The 14,869-nt window shown below is 38.8% G+C and overlaps 1 protein-coding gene across 1 annotated transcript; it reads left to right on the top strand.

Moving 5' to 3' along the window:
* The first annotated feature begins 1,190 nt into the window (after positions 1–1,190).
* On the top strand, positions 1,191–9,095 carry haao (3-hydroxyanthranilate 3,4-dioxygenase). The gene is made up of 10 exons (XM_078273923.1): positions 1,191–1,414; positions 1,653–1,731; positions 2,080–2,163; positions 2,879–2,985; positions 3,855–3,944; positions 4,062–4,105; positions 4,217–4,362; positions 5,582–5,650; positions 8,469–8,551; positions 8,718–9,095. Exons 1-10 carry the CDS (start codon positions 1,326–1,328, stop codon positions 8,788–8,790), a joined length of 864 nt encoding a protein of 287 aa, XP_078130049.1. The 5' UTR covers positions 1,191–1,325; the 3' UTR covers positions 8,791–9,095.
* Positions 9,096–14,869: the final 5,774 nt, after the last annotated feature.

The raw sequence follows: 14,869 nt of genomic DNA, 5'->3' as shown, positions 1-14,869 counted from the left end.
AGCTGCGCTTTTTCAGTTATCCTGGATTTCTTCATTCTACTTTTGTGCAACAGGCCCCCGGAAACTGAAACTGAAAAACTTTATTTCAAACGTTTGACTCAACAGTGTTGAAAATATAACCAAGGTAGGGCGAACAGCGCTATCTAGTGTGCATTTTAAATCATTACACCTGGTGTTAAATAAATAGTAAATAGTTTTCGTCATCAACCTTGATGACTTCATTGTGAACAGTCAACAGTCCTTGTTAAACCTCTGCAAATGTGTATCCTAAGGACATGGCACTGCACACATGACGATGCAGGGCAGGCATGTGAAATTACACTGCAAAACTTGCCATTTAACTTTTTTTGTGGAGCACAGCCTTTGTAAAGCAAACAATTAATAAATGCAGTGGACAGATTTGGACCAAATTGCTATAAATCATATTGGTAAACATGACAAGACGTGTGATATGACTGTAACGTGTGGTTGTTTAATGTATGTAAGGGCAACACACACACACACCGGCGCACTCTCTCCGCTCCCTTGATGCTGGTCTCCAATCAGTTGGATATAGAGCAATCTCCTACTGGGCCCCTCATCTGTGGACTGGCCTCCCACTACATGTTAAAGAAGCTCACTCAGTTGACATTTTTAATTCTAGATTTCTAGATTTCTATTCTAGGTTATTATTACTGATTTTACACTTTAAATACATTTGATTGCATTTGATTGAATTCAGCTCAAATAGGTCATTTGGTTGTAATTGGTCTGTGTATTCTTTACTCAACATTGTTTTATAACCAAATATCTCTTCAAAATGTGGTTCAAGCTTTGTTGTACTGTATTCATTTACATCAAATGATTCATGGTAGGCTAAGTCAAAAATATTGTGCAAAAAAATAGTTTTAAACCTCCAATGCATCCCTATTTTGAGCAATTTTTTGCCATTTTCTGTTGGTTCTATTGCACAATGTTAAAGTTCTGATGTTCTTATCTGACAGGGATTGCTCCGGGTAAACCCTATGCCCCTGGGTTAGGCTACATTTTGTATTGGCTTTCCAGCGAGAAACCTTGTGTGTGTGTGTGTGTGTGTGTGTGTGTGTGTGTGTGTGTGTGTGTGTGTGTGTGTGTGTGTGTTGCAATCACTGCAAGACAACACTGTGTTACCATGACAGTACAAGTAACCTTTAATCTGTATAGGAAACTGAACTCCTCCCCCATTGGCCTATCCTCACTTCTACATTTTGGACTTTCAGTGTCAGTCACATTGTTTAAACTAGTCAGACCAGCAAACTGGTCAGAGAAACTCAATACTGCAGCACAAAGCCCAATCAGTTTGAAAAATGAGCAACAGTCCTCTTCTAGTAAATGTGGAAAACTGGATTGCAGAGAACAACAATGCTTTTTTGCCACCAGTGTGCAACAAGCTCATGTGAGTAATTTCACTTTCATTTTAGACACATTTTCACATATGTGTGTAATTATGGTTGGTTCCTCTTTGCAACTTGGATAAACGAGTGATAAACAAGTTTTAACATGATTAAAACCCAGATGGAAAATATCTTTGTGTACGGTTTTGGTGCATAGACCCTAAACCTACTAACAGATTTCCACTGACTATTTGAGGATATGTAGTGAGTACACGCTTGTCTTTAATTCCTTTCTCTCAGGCACTTTTCCCAGTTGAATATCATGTTTGTTGGAGGTCCTAATACCAGGAAGGATTATCACATAGAGGAAGGGGAGGAGGTGAGAGACATGTACTGATGTATTCTGCATAAAGTCTTTCTTCCACCATAGATTATTTAATGCAAACTTCAAAATACAAACAAAACTTTTTCCAGCAATTGCGCATCATCAGGAGGAGGAGAGCTATTTGAGAGTCGATATGACACTAAATTCCTGCAGTTTTTTTTAGCCTTCAGTTCTCGGTTGAACTGCTCCACAGCACAGTTAACTCCCAACATTCATCTTCCCACATACTGACTGCCTCTAGACTCCCCCCCCCAATAGACTGTCATGTACAGTAAAATCACATTAGTTCCCCTTTAATCTAACAATGTTTCTTCTTCTTCTTCCATTCTCTATTGAAAATAGCTGTTCTACCAGGTGAAGGGCGACATGTGTCTGAAGTTGATAGAAAATGGCAAACACAAGGATGTGCACATCAAGGAGGGAGAGGTGAGCTCTAATATTCTTCTTCTTCTTCTTTATTTTATAAAGGACAACACACATTCATTAACATTTCTGTAAATGGGCCAGTGTTAGCCAGCTGGCTAATTTTCAACTGTAGTCCTTTGGCCAGATGGTTTTTAGACCAGAGCAACAGGAAACAGCAAGACAGTACATGTTAAACTATACAGACAGAAGTCAACAAGACACCATACAGACAGCTAGAGCAACAAATATGCTTTCTCAGTAAGCCATGCAGAGCTACAGGAAGCAGCAAGACATTAGCACAGTTACACATCAACAGTATCCCCATTCAGTACAAGAAGACATGCAGGCATCAAAACAACGCCAAGAAACAGACCATCTTCTTGCATGCAAAGCAGTAACGAACAGTAATAACAGATGAAATAGGCTACATCACTCATGAGGGAGGCGTTAATACAGCACAGGTTAATTAGATGGTAAAATAATATGCTTTCATATACTGTTTTTTCTTCTTTGGCATTGTTGTATATTCATAATAAATCAATTATAAAACATATTACTATATATAAAGTCCAACTTAAGGCGGTACAATTAACTTAGTCACTGCTCCGTTCAATGGTTTAGGATTTTCTTATAATGAAAATAGACTGGTCACATTTCCAATGCTCCAGTGCACCTTTGTAACTAAAACGTGTGCGATGAACTTTGTCTCATTTATTGATTTCTTTTTTATTTGTAGATGTTCCTGCTGCCAGCTCGGATCCCCCACTCCCCCCAGAGACAGGCCAACACTGTGGGACTGGTGGTGGAGAGGAGACGGCTGCAGACTGAGACTGACTGCCTGAGGTTACCTACTGTATCTCCTTCTCTTCTTATCGCTTCTCTTCTCACATCTTTATAAGACGATATTAGCAGGGGATACAGGACAAATAAAAACAAAGCTGACAAATGAACCAAATTACAATTACAGAAAAATCAAAACTTTAGAGTTTCAGTTTTTCTCGATTGTTCTGATGCATTGTTTGAAACAGAAGAGCAGTTCCGAGAGTGTAAGTCGCACAAACACCCAAACTGTGTTTCCATTGGCAAAACAGCAACCACATGCTCCAAAAGCTGTTGTGTTCACAAACTCTTCTTAATACAATCTTCAAAATCACATACATGTGTCGAAAAAGAAAAATCTGTAAGAAAAAAACCCTCCTCACTCAAGACAGAACAAAGAAAAGCGACCATCTTTTTCAATGCGGTGCATCAAATCATTAGTTCAAACCTCCAGTCATTCAGTAGTGTTATTTTATCATATTTTTTTTACTGCTTTTTTGAGGGAGAAAGACAATGGAACTTCTTAGATTTGTTTGCTAACACTCAGTTCTCTTTATTGGGAACACGTTTGAAGTAAAAATTGTGAGCAGAAGAGACTAACTACATTTTCTATGTGCTAGTTGTGTAAAAAGTAAAGAGACTTTGTGAAAAGAACCAGAAATAATACATTTGAAGGGATCACTGCATTTGTAGTATTAGAACACAGTTGGCACAAACAAAGCATCAAATCAGTGGAGAAAAACTATATGCTAAACTATGACGTGCAATACAAAGACGTCCTATGTATCCCAGAAGTACACTGTGTCCAAAAAACCCATACAATTCTAAGAAAAAGTAACAAAACAGACATATTTGTAAGAGCAGCATTAACAACAACATTTTGGTGCCTTCAGGTACTATGTGGACAACACCACTGATACCCTATTCGAGAAATGGTTTTACTGTCACGATCTCGGAACCCAGCTGGTGCCAATAATCAAAGAGTAAGAGACATGTTCCCATCGACATTGCTTTCTACACACGTACAAACAGTCTATACAGATCAGGTTATTTGTTTTAATACAGTTTGTTGTTATTGGTTGATTTTTTTTTACTTGCAGGTTCATGGCATCAAAGCAGGGCAAAACAGGAAGGCCTGATCCAAGTGAGTTCTTGTTATGATTCCTGTTCAAATACCTTGTGTCTACTCTAAAGTCTAATCCCTGTAAATGTCGAACTGGTGACATCGTGGTCTTCTTCATCTTTGGATGAACAGATGAAGTCTTCAGAGAACCTCCGTTCCAGATGAACACCCTGAACGTGATGCTACCCTTCTCCTTTAAAGACTGGCTGGACAAACAGAGGTCGTCCCTGGCCAGCGGCAGGCCCATCGACATGTTCGGAGCTCAGTTTGAGACAGAGGTACTATGAATCATCATATCAGATGTGTTTTCATAAAGGTTCTACACTTTCAGCCTCTTGTTCAGCTCACATTTGTAGTCTTGTTCACTTATTATTTGATCAGATCGTTGCTGATTTCAATCATAATTAGTTGGTTAGTTATTATTACTAATACTACTACTACTATTCTTGTACAGCTACTTTTGGTTAAGTCAAGTCAAGGCAGTTTTATTTATGTAGCCCAAACTCATAAAATTTGCCTCAAGGGGCTTAGCAATCTGTACAACATAGGACACCCACTATACGTAAACCCTCGATTTGGATAAGGAAAAACTCCCTTTTTAACAAGGAAGAAACATCAGATACAGTAAAGCAAGGAGGAGGAGCCCCTTTTCAGGATGGACAGACTGAGATTGTGTGTACAGAATATACCAACATACGCTATAGTAAAATTACAGTATGGAACATTTGTTTAGATGTTCAATACTTGAGAACTTTTATTCATACCTGAGGCTTTTTTTGTTAAATAAAAAAAAAAAAAGATTTATTTCTTAAAGTTGCCGTAGGTAGGATTGTGAAGATCCAGGACTTAGCCCAAAAAATTGAACATCGACAACTTCTCAGTCCCTCCCCCACTTTCCGCTAAAGCCCAATACGGTCTCCTAAGCCCCTCCCCCCACAAAGGAGAATGAATGCGTGTGAATGAGCAGTGATTGACACGCGGTCAGACACCCCCTTGCCCTGATTGGTGCATCTGAACAGTAGCTGGATTTTTGCAAATCACACTACAGGCTGTAGGTGGTGCCAGAGGAGCCGGATTTATTTTTTAATGACCTGCTTCATGTAGTTCTACTGGAACATAGGGTCAGTTTCAGCAAATATGACAGAAATTTAGTTTTATAAGTACTTACCTACTGCACCTTCAGTAGCAACAATCAGCTATCATATTGGCAGTAGTAGTGAAAGATTTCAAACAGGACTCAGCTCTAATGGAAACTTGTGTAGCCTAATGTCAATTTTGAAACAATGACCTAAAGGTGAGCTGGAAACATGTCAAACATGCCCCCTGACTAAGCTTGGATGTTCGGTATTGCATTATAAATGAAAATAAGTGGATTCGATTGTAAATGTACAAACCACAGAGTTGACATTGAGACAACCGGAGCCGATGTGATGTGCTGTAGATGATGATGGTGATATGGAAGAGATGTACTAATGTTCTATCTTATGATCATGACAGGCAATGATGTTTGGACCTGGGAGGACAGAGACAACAGTGCGGCAAAGTGATGTGTGGATTTGGCAACTGGTATGTTCACTAAATCTTTTCTGTCGCTTCATATGTCCAACCAGTTTCTCAGTGCTGTTTAGATGCTGCTGTCCCTCAGTATGGTGTATATATATGTCTGTCCCTCTGTGTAATAACCACATACTGTATAACATAAGGACGTATATACGGTGGCCGACAGGGGCAAACGCCCTGCAACTTAAGAAAACACACCCAAATAGACAAAACACAAGCAAATTAAGAAAACAACTTCATTAATTTGACAACACATGTGCAGCATTCAGCAAACACCCTGCAAATAAAAAACGATGCAAAAAGAAAAGCACGCAAACTCTGAAAAAAGAAGCGATGCAAAAAGAAAAACAACTTCATTAATTTGACAACACATGCGCAGCATTCAGCAAACGCACTGTTAATACACACAACACAACCAAATACATAAACGCACTGCAAATAATACTCACAACACAACCAAATACATAAACGCACTGCAAATAATACAAACAACACAACCAAATACATGAATGCGCTGCAATTATGAAAAGATGCAAGAAGAAAAGCACACAAACCCAGAAAACAAATGCAACAAAAAAACGCAGCATCCAGATTACACAACAGGCCACATCCCCCTGATCTGATCTCAAGTGGGCCGGACCAGTAAACCACTCCAGAAAGATCAGAAACTGATCATAGAAATCTGCCACAGAGTTTCTTGTCAGCTTGATGTTGGCAAACGCATGTTGCTTCTGCTACGACAGCATTCTAAGGCCATTGTAGGAAAAAAATAATGTTACGGACCCGGGAGAGAGGGGTAATATTCTGAGAAAAAAACTCTGAATTTCTAAGATTAAAGTCATACATTTACGGAAAAAGGACTCTGATATTCTCTGAGATTAAAGTGGTAAATTTGAAATTGGAATTAATTACTTCTCTGCAACACTTCATCCAGTGGGCCTGATTGGACCATTTGGCGGGCTGCTTCTGGCCCACGGGCCGTATGTTTGACACCCCTGCTCTAGAGGGAGCAGCTAAGTGGAACAGCTTGATTTTCGACCCCACGGGGAGAGAGCGCTCTGCCTTTTTATTAGAGTCGGGTATGGCTGCAGCCTGGAGAACTCCATAGACTGTATATTAAATTCATATTATTATTATTATTATTAATAACATAATATATTAATAATATACAGTCTATGCTCCCGTCTCATGCCATCCTGGCTGGTGCCGCCCCCGAGCGTCGGCTTTTCAAAATAAAAGCTGTCGTCTGGTCCGCTATGTCTTTGTACTTTGGTGTTTTGGATGTTTGTGAACTCAACAGTACGGCAATCATGCTAATGAATACAATAACTTTTTCAGCAGATGTCTTACTTACAACACGTTGGAGTTAGCAAAGCAGTATTTAAGTGAAATATTTTTTAGCCAAGTACCCCCTGACGAGTGCAAAGCATTTTTGGTAGAAAAAAAGGCTATATAAAGTATATAAAGAGGTACATTACAGCTCTGCACCATTAGTATTTGATTTACTCAACAAGCTTGTAACTGAAACACACGTAAATGTTACTTCAAATGTTTAGAATCCATAACCAAATCAATTTTATGAATTATGCATGACTGATATATTTGAAATTAACATTTCAAAAAGGAATCTCACGTACCCCCTGCAGTACTCCAAAGTACCCCTAGGGGTACACGGACCCCCATTTGAGAAACACTGCCCTAGAGATCTGGAGAACTTCCGTTGTGTAATCTGGATGCTGTGTTTTTTTGTTGCATTTGTTTTCTGGGTTTGTGTGCTTTTCTTTTTGCATCGTTTCATATTTGCAGCGTGTTTATGTATTTGGTTGTGTTGTGTGCATTTGCAGGGTGTTTTTGAATGCTGCACGTGTTGTCAAATTAATGAAGTTGTTTTCTTAATTTGCTTGTGTTTTGTCTATTTGTGTGTGTTTTCTTAAGTTGCAGGGCGTTTGCCCCTGTCGGCCACCGTATATATAGCCTGACAAGCCAGACCCACATCCAGATGTTGGGTCTGGGAACTCACCATTGACGGGGCTCAATCCGAGGGGCGGGATAAACGGTTGTCTTTCAAATTCTCTCTGCACGCAATAGGATAGCGCTACAACCAGGCAGAGCAACGAAGAAGGTAGCGGAGCTAGTTGATAGATTAAACTTTTGCTGTATCCGGTCGGCAAAACTCTGAACACATCTTCCTTTTTTAAGAATGACTTCAGTGCCGTTCTTTGTTCTTTTCTCAAAGAAAAGCTTAACTCCAAGTCTTCCAGAGTCGCGGCCAAAGCCGATTCGAAAGACCGCTGCTCCCAGCAGCAGCAGCCATAAGCCCGCCCACTGACTCTATACACGATGTGATTGGCCCGGCCAGAGTTTGGTTTTTCCAGCTCGCAAGCCAACGGAGAGTTGCTAGACTGACCCTGGCTGCAAATTACATTTGCTGCCGCTACGGTGCGTCTAGATTTCTAGGCTAAAGGACATAGCCTCTGTGAAGTCCCCATAGGTTTCTGAAGAGGCCGTCGCCGTCTTGGCAGTGCCTGATGTTGGCTAATCTGTCACTCACAGTGACCATGCCCTTAATTATGCAGAACTTTAAGCTTGAATATAATTGTCATAAAGGTGGTACTTAGCTATAGAGACCAAACATTTTTTGTACCAGGCTGTAAACATGTTTATTTCTGCTGTAAAATTGAGCATTTTAACATCTATAGGGATTGACCCTCTTTTAGAGTTTTTGGCACTTCTGCACTGGCTTCATTTTTCCGCCCCAGAGGTTGTAATAACTAAACTCAGTTTGTCAGCCGTTTTCTTATCATCTTCTTTTCTCATCTCTCAGGAGGGATCTTCAAGAATTACTATGAACGAGCATGAGTTCACTCTTTCTGCAGGAGACAGTTTACTCATTCCAGAACACAGCCAGTGAGTTAATATTAACAATAAATGACACACTCTTCCCATCAATGTACAAATTATTAGGTAAAAGTGTTGCAATTCTGCTTCCTGAATATTCAGATGTAGTTGTAGTGATTTGACAGTAGTTGCCCTCAAAAAATGAAAATGGTTTCTTCTTCTTCTTCTTCTGTAGGTACCTGTGGCAGAGAGAGGAGGGGACTGTTGCCCTGTTTGTGGTCCAAAACCCTGAGCGGAAGAGACCCTGACCATCACGTGCCAAGTCACACACACATTAAATATATATTATTTTGTATACGTAGGGAGGATAACTCAATGTAAGGAAAAACATACAGTAAGTAAATGAAAAGCACTCACTTCTGCTTTATGTTAATGAAAGTGAACATTGACCAATTACAGTACTAATAAACACAAACTATTGACATTGAAACTGTAAATTGCACTTTGTCATAGTTACATACCATACCATTGCATGTAAATATATCTTTACTCATGAGAGAAATCAAATAAATAAATATGTGATTATTTATCTAATCACACGTTTTCCCAATTAGCACATTTCTCGGTGTTTTTTCTTTTTTTTCTGTTTACACAGGAATGGTCAAAAAGTCCTCTCAGTCCGATTGCCTCATAAACTGAGCCTACGTTGTGTAGATTTTCTCTGGAAGTGAAACAGTGTAAGAATCCTATTGGCTAAAAGATTCATTCTGTAGTCATTAAATCAATTTTATTCTAAAATGAAACATTGACTGAGTTCCCAATCACATAGTTTTTCTTTTTACTTTTAGTACACTGTAACACATTTCTGTAATTTCTACAGCAACATTTTACAGTAACTTCTTGTTCTGTCATTTTACAAAGTTTAGCTGTATATTGCAATGCATTGTAGGTCAAAAAACTATTACAGTAGTTGACAGCTTTTTTCCACAATAAATTACAGGCATATTTACGCTTGACTGTAAATGATGCAGTAGAGTAATACAGTTTACTGTTGAATGCATTGCATGAGGCGGTTGGTTTGACACAAGACCATTTGATGGCAGATTGCAGAGGAGCAGCCACATTACCACTCCATTCATCCACAATACTAAGTATACTATTATAAATAGCCTACATAAATTGTCGTTTAACTTGTTAATGTTGGTTGAAATAACCTAAGTTGACCGTGTATCAGTCTAGTGCAGGCCCCAAAATAAAGTTAACTTATAGCTAATGTTAGCTGGAAAATTTTCAGAAGACATTTTGAACAAGCAATCCCAGGCGAAGCAGTTTAATGGTAAAACTGAAGTAAAAGTTTAGTGGGTATAATGTTAACGTTAACCCTTTTCATATTTATTTAATTTTGAACTGAGCGTAGTAGTGGACTTCAACGTCTGTGTTGTAACGTTATAACGTTAACGTCACTCAGGCATGCAGCAGACGTACAAGGCAGACGGTCAGGCGCCACCGCGACGGAGTCAGGTCTTTGATAAGTAACGTTAGCCTAACGGTACAATGTTTTATTTAGCTATGTGTGACTGACTGTAATACATTTATTTGCCGTTCTAGCTAACACTAGCAAACTAAAGTCAACTTTAGTGAAGCAAAAGCCTGCTCATTTAACCGTATGCATTAGCCGCATCGCCTACAGATCAGGGGGGCTGCAGATGGCCCATTAACGTTAATCCGAAGTCCCAATAGCTCGAAAAATGTCTTATTGAACCGAAAGCCCATAACGTACTGTAAGTCCAGTCGTGTTTGTCCAGACGTCACTGCTCCGAAAATATACACTCTTCAGTGACTGTTGGCCGCCGTTCCTTCATTCCAGCCGTCATTAATATATTCAGGATTTTCGATTTAACAGATAATGTATAAATTATAATGTTTGACTTTGCGCGACCCCTGAAAAAAACCTTTTAATTTCGGCTGATATTTAACTTTAACAGCTCTTCTGTGAACTAATCCTGCGTTCCAGACAATTTTTAGCCCGTAAGTCACGATTTCAAGTCACGACTCGACAAACCCTTCTAGCTAGCGTTAGCTAGCGACTACCTAACGTTGACGTTAGCTAGCGCTAGCTGATACTAGCAATTTCTAGTCGCCGACATATTTTGCTTCATTTAATAAACATAACCTGTAGTAGTACACAATCGTATGTGTATTGTTTTACAATGTGCGGAATTACTTTACGTAGCCTATTTATTTCTATTTCTCACCGTTAAACAGCTCACCAGGTGCAGTATGTGTGTGTGACATCAAAAACAAAAACTGGGAGTACAACGATTTGGTACGAATTCACAGGTAGTAAGTTACGGGTTTGACTGCCGTTCCAGGGCACTTTCACGGGTAGAAGGTTGGGAAAAAACGAGTTACGGGTTGCCTGGAACGCAGCATAAGTTAGAGCCTGACATTATGGATCCGTTTAAAACATTCTTGACGTCTCTGTTTTTTTTATGTTAATGATAGCTGGGTGAAAAAAGGCTCGGCTATTTTCAACGGGGTCCCTTGACCTCTTAATTCAAGATATCTGAATGAAAATGGGCTGTGTAGGCACCCACGAGTCTTTCCTTCACAGACATGGCCACTTTTTGATAAGTTTATGTCATGCAGTGCACAAGTGTTATTTTCACCTGTTCTAAAAGGGTGTATTTAGATATTTCAGCAGACGGGGGTCCCTAAACAGCCTTGGAGTTGCGTGAATTTAGTCTAACTAGAAAACAGAGACTTTTGTGGACTCAATAAATGTGTGATGATGATGTATCAATGAAAAAATGCCATTCTTGCAGAAATCTTATCAAACGTTTTTGGTAACAATGGCAGAATTCATTTTCTATGGTGTATCTCAAGTCTTGGTGTCTTAATGTGGTATTTTGGTGGTAATTTGACAATTTTGTATCAATTCTTGAGTGGAACATGATGGAAGTATATGATGGCCATGAGAGTGTATAAGGGCTTATACACTCTCAACTTTCAACATTCAAATAGTTTATTACAGGATTTATGACTAGAAAAACTTGACACAGCATGCTTAGCTGCATCTCAAATTTTTCACAGTCCCAGTTTTCGGATGATGTAGACCATGCTTTCCCCGGGTCTATTTTGGGTCTTTGAGGGTTAATTAAACAACATATTTTTTTTTCCTTTTTGTATAACGGGCCTTCAGACCGGCATGGTAGCCAAAACAGATTGTAATGAATATTGGCTGAGATAGTTAGAGGTTTTGCTGCTATTGGGTTAGATCTTCGTTCATGTTAAATTAGGCAGGCATCATTAACGTTGGGTAAGCAGTTTAAATGTGCCCAACCTTATTAGTAACCAAATGTGAGGCTAATCCAACATAACATGCGTTTTTCAACTTTTGCATTGTTTAGCCTAGCTACAGGTCGAGGAGAAACATCCTAAAGTGAGCGCCATCTCTGCACAGTGATCAACAACATACATGGCTGAAGACGATTTCCAGGTAAAAACATTTGTCATTTATGCGTTCTGTGGCATTTATAAATGTGACAGTTTGGGTGTGGGTAGGGAAGCCCTAGTCTTCAGGGTTGTTTATATAATTAATGGCACATAAGTGGTTAGTTAATTAAAGCTGTGTGTGTTTTTGTTTGGTGTTTCTTTGGACACAACCTTCATGTCACAGTAAGTCAGGAAAGACTAGACTTGGACCCAAATGCAGTTACAGGTGATTTATTTAAACAAAAAGAGTCTTACACAAAGTGTCCTCTGGAAGGTAGCCAGGCTGGAACAATCAAAAAACAAAATCCACAACAGCACAAAGAAACATCCAACAGGAAACACGGCAAACAGAATGAACATTACCTTTTTCTGTTTTCTCTCTTTTTGCTTTTCTTAGACCAGCAATGTATCACTGCAAACAGTGTGCCCATGAGAGTAAAATTATGATAAGTTTTACTCAACATATGAAAGCCGTAGTGATGTAGTTGCATGGACATAGCCCTGGGCTATGAGTCCTTTAATTGGAGATGTCCGGACCAGCCCAACTGCAGCAAACTTAGACAACCGAAGAACATTTTACCAAAGACATTTCTTTTGTTCCTCAACAGAATACGCTTTATGGTGCCCTCAGACCACTCCTTACTTTGGAACAATTTTGTTCATTACAGACTGACAGTATACCTACGCAGTGGAGAATCTCTGAAGCTTGCACGGTGAGGCTCCAGTGCGTATCCAAAATGTTTTTCACAAACAAAATAGTTCCAATGTAAGGAATGGTCTGAAAGCATTGTAAAGCAGCTAAATACACTTAATATGGTGTATTATGTTATGAATACTAAAATGTTATATTGTTGTGGTTTGTTTGATGTATTGTTGTCCTTTGAAGCCGGGGCTAGTCGGGACAATTTCAACCAGAGTACCTGCTGCTTGAGGTTATGTTGATGCAACTAAATTATGTCACTACCCTAACTCATACAATTTTGTGACTAGAAATCCAAACCATCCCTCTAACTGGTATGACCCTATATATTAGTCATTGCATTGCAGAGCCACTTCCTGGTTCAGGACAACTGAAATGAAATGAATAATAATTACCAGCCTAATTTGTCTTTTGCATTTTTTCTGCACTTAAGCTGAAAGGGCAAATTAGCTCGACTTGCACAGCCTGATGTATTTTGCACTCTCTTGTAGAGCCGTTAAGGCACTTTTTCATGAAGTTTATTTTCATGTGATTTTGTGATTTCAGATCCTTCATCGGACTGAACCCCTCCAGTGGGACCAAGACAACAAAGATGGTGAGCCAAAAAAGTGGGAAGATACAGGAGAAGAAGAGAAACTGCATTAACCCTCACGTCTCCTCTCTACTCAAGCAGCTGATGGATTTTGAATGGCTTCAATTGTAAGTCATATACAAACGACTTCCTCACTATTTGAACGGATATTGAAATCCAAATGGCGAAAAAACATGCTCTCCTTTAGCCATTCATGTGCGCTATTTGCTGTGTGTTGAAAACCTTTGTAAAAGTACAAAAAGTTGTTTTCATGAAAAGTGTCCTAGAAAATGTGTAGTATCCCTCAAAAGATGGCACTTCTGATTAGCCTAATTAATCCTAAAATTAATAATATACTGCATGGTAAATAAGACGTGTTGATGCCACAAGTCCTAAAATAAAGAGACTAAAAAAACACATCTCAGAGGGTTCAGAGGAAGTAGACTGCATTAATATTTACAATATTCACAATAAGATATCACCAGCAACAGATAGAAGTCATTATGACGTCTATGAGTCATGATGAGTTTTGGATGTTTTTCTGTTATTCTTACCTCTGCTGGCTTTAATGGTGCAAAGGCACTTACAGTAGGTGTGGCTGGGTCATGTCAGGACTGCGTTATGGGGTTTACCTGGCACCACCTGAGCCCCCTTACTGGAACACTACTTAGCTCAGAATACTAAAGATGTTGTCACATAACAACAGTTGGTAAGTAAATGTAAAACCTGCATTAAACATAAGACTCTTTAAAATGTTTTTGCTTAGAATGAGTCATTATGTTTGTATAGTGTTTGTTTAAAGAGGTTTTCTATGTTTTCTTCTTTTTGCCTGTTGTCGAGGTGATGTTTTGAACAGTTATTGTAATCCAGGTCCTGATTTTAAATTTGGTCTTTAAGCAATGTATATGGTGAATTTTAATATTGCTGGACCTCGTTGCAACTCCATTTGAATTCCATTGAATGCTAATGAGCTGTTAAGAAAAAGAAAAGTTACCTTCTTAAAACGTACAGTATTGTAACACTGTATTGCGTTTTAATAATAGAATTTCGTGATTTTGCATCTCGGACTCTGGTTTTATTTAATGCAATGATTTTTGGATTAAAAGCAAGCCTGGTCTTATTTAAAACACTTTACAAAAAGCATCAGCAAAGCTGCGAATGTAAAAAACAAAAATTAACTGTAATTCTTTTTACAACAACATATTGTTTTGTGAAATATTTAGAGCTTTTTGCTGGCAACTCGAGTTGCCAGCAAAAATCTGTAAATATTTCACAATACAATATGTTGTTGTAAAAAAAGATTTACAACAACATATTGTATTGTGAAGTAATTTGTTAAGTCGCCAGGTACTATCTGTAATTTGAAAATAATACAAGATAATGTTGTAAACTAAATTACAGTAAAGTTCTGTTTTCCTTCTTCACAACATTGCGCCGACATCCCGCTGTACAAGACAGTACAGCGGGATGTCACTTTCTGATGGAGACTTTCTGAGACTGATTTTGAAAAAAAAAATTTGCATTCAGAGACTAGACAATACAAATCTGAGCTGCGTGGTGATACCGTTGGCAGGTGTAGTTCGGTAGAAAGAAAATAGTTCTTACATGAAAGTGCTCACAA

The sequence above is a fragment of the Sander vitreus genome, chromosome 17, assembly GCF_031162955.1.
Source record: "Sander vitreus isolate 19-12246 chromosome 17, sanVit1, whole genome shotgun sequence".
Lineage (NCBI taxonomy): Eukaryota > Metazoa > Chordata > Actinopteri > Perciformes > Percidae > Sander > Sander vitreus.
Note: the sequence above shows the minus strand (reverse complement) of the source record. Positions and strands in the feature narration are given on the sequence as shown.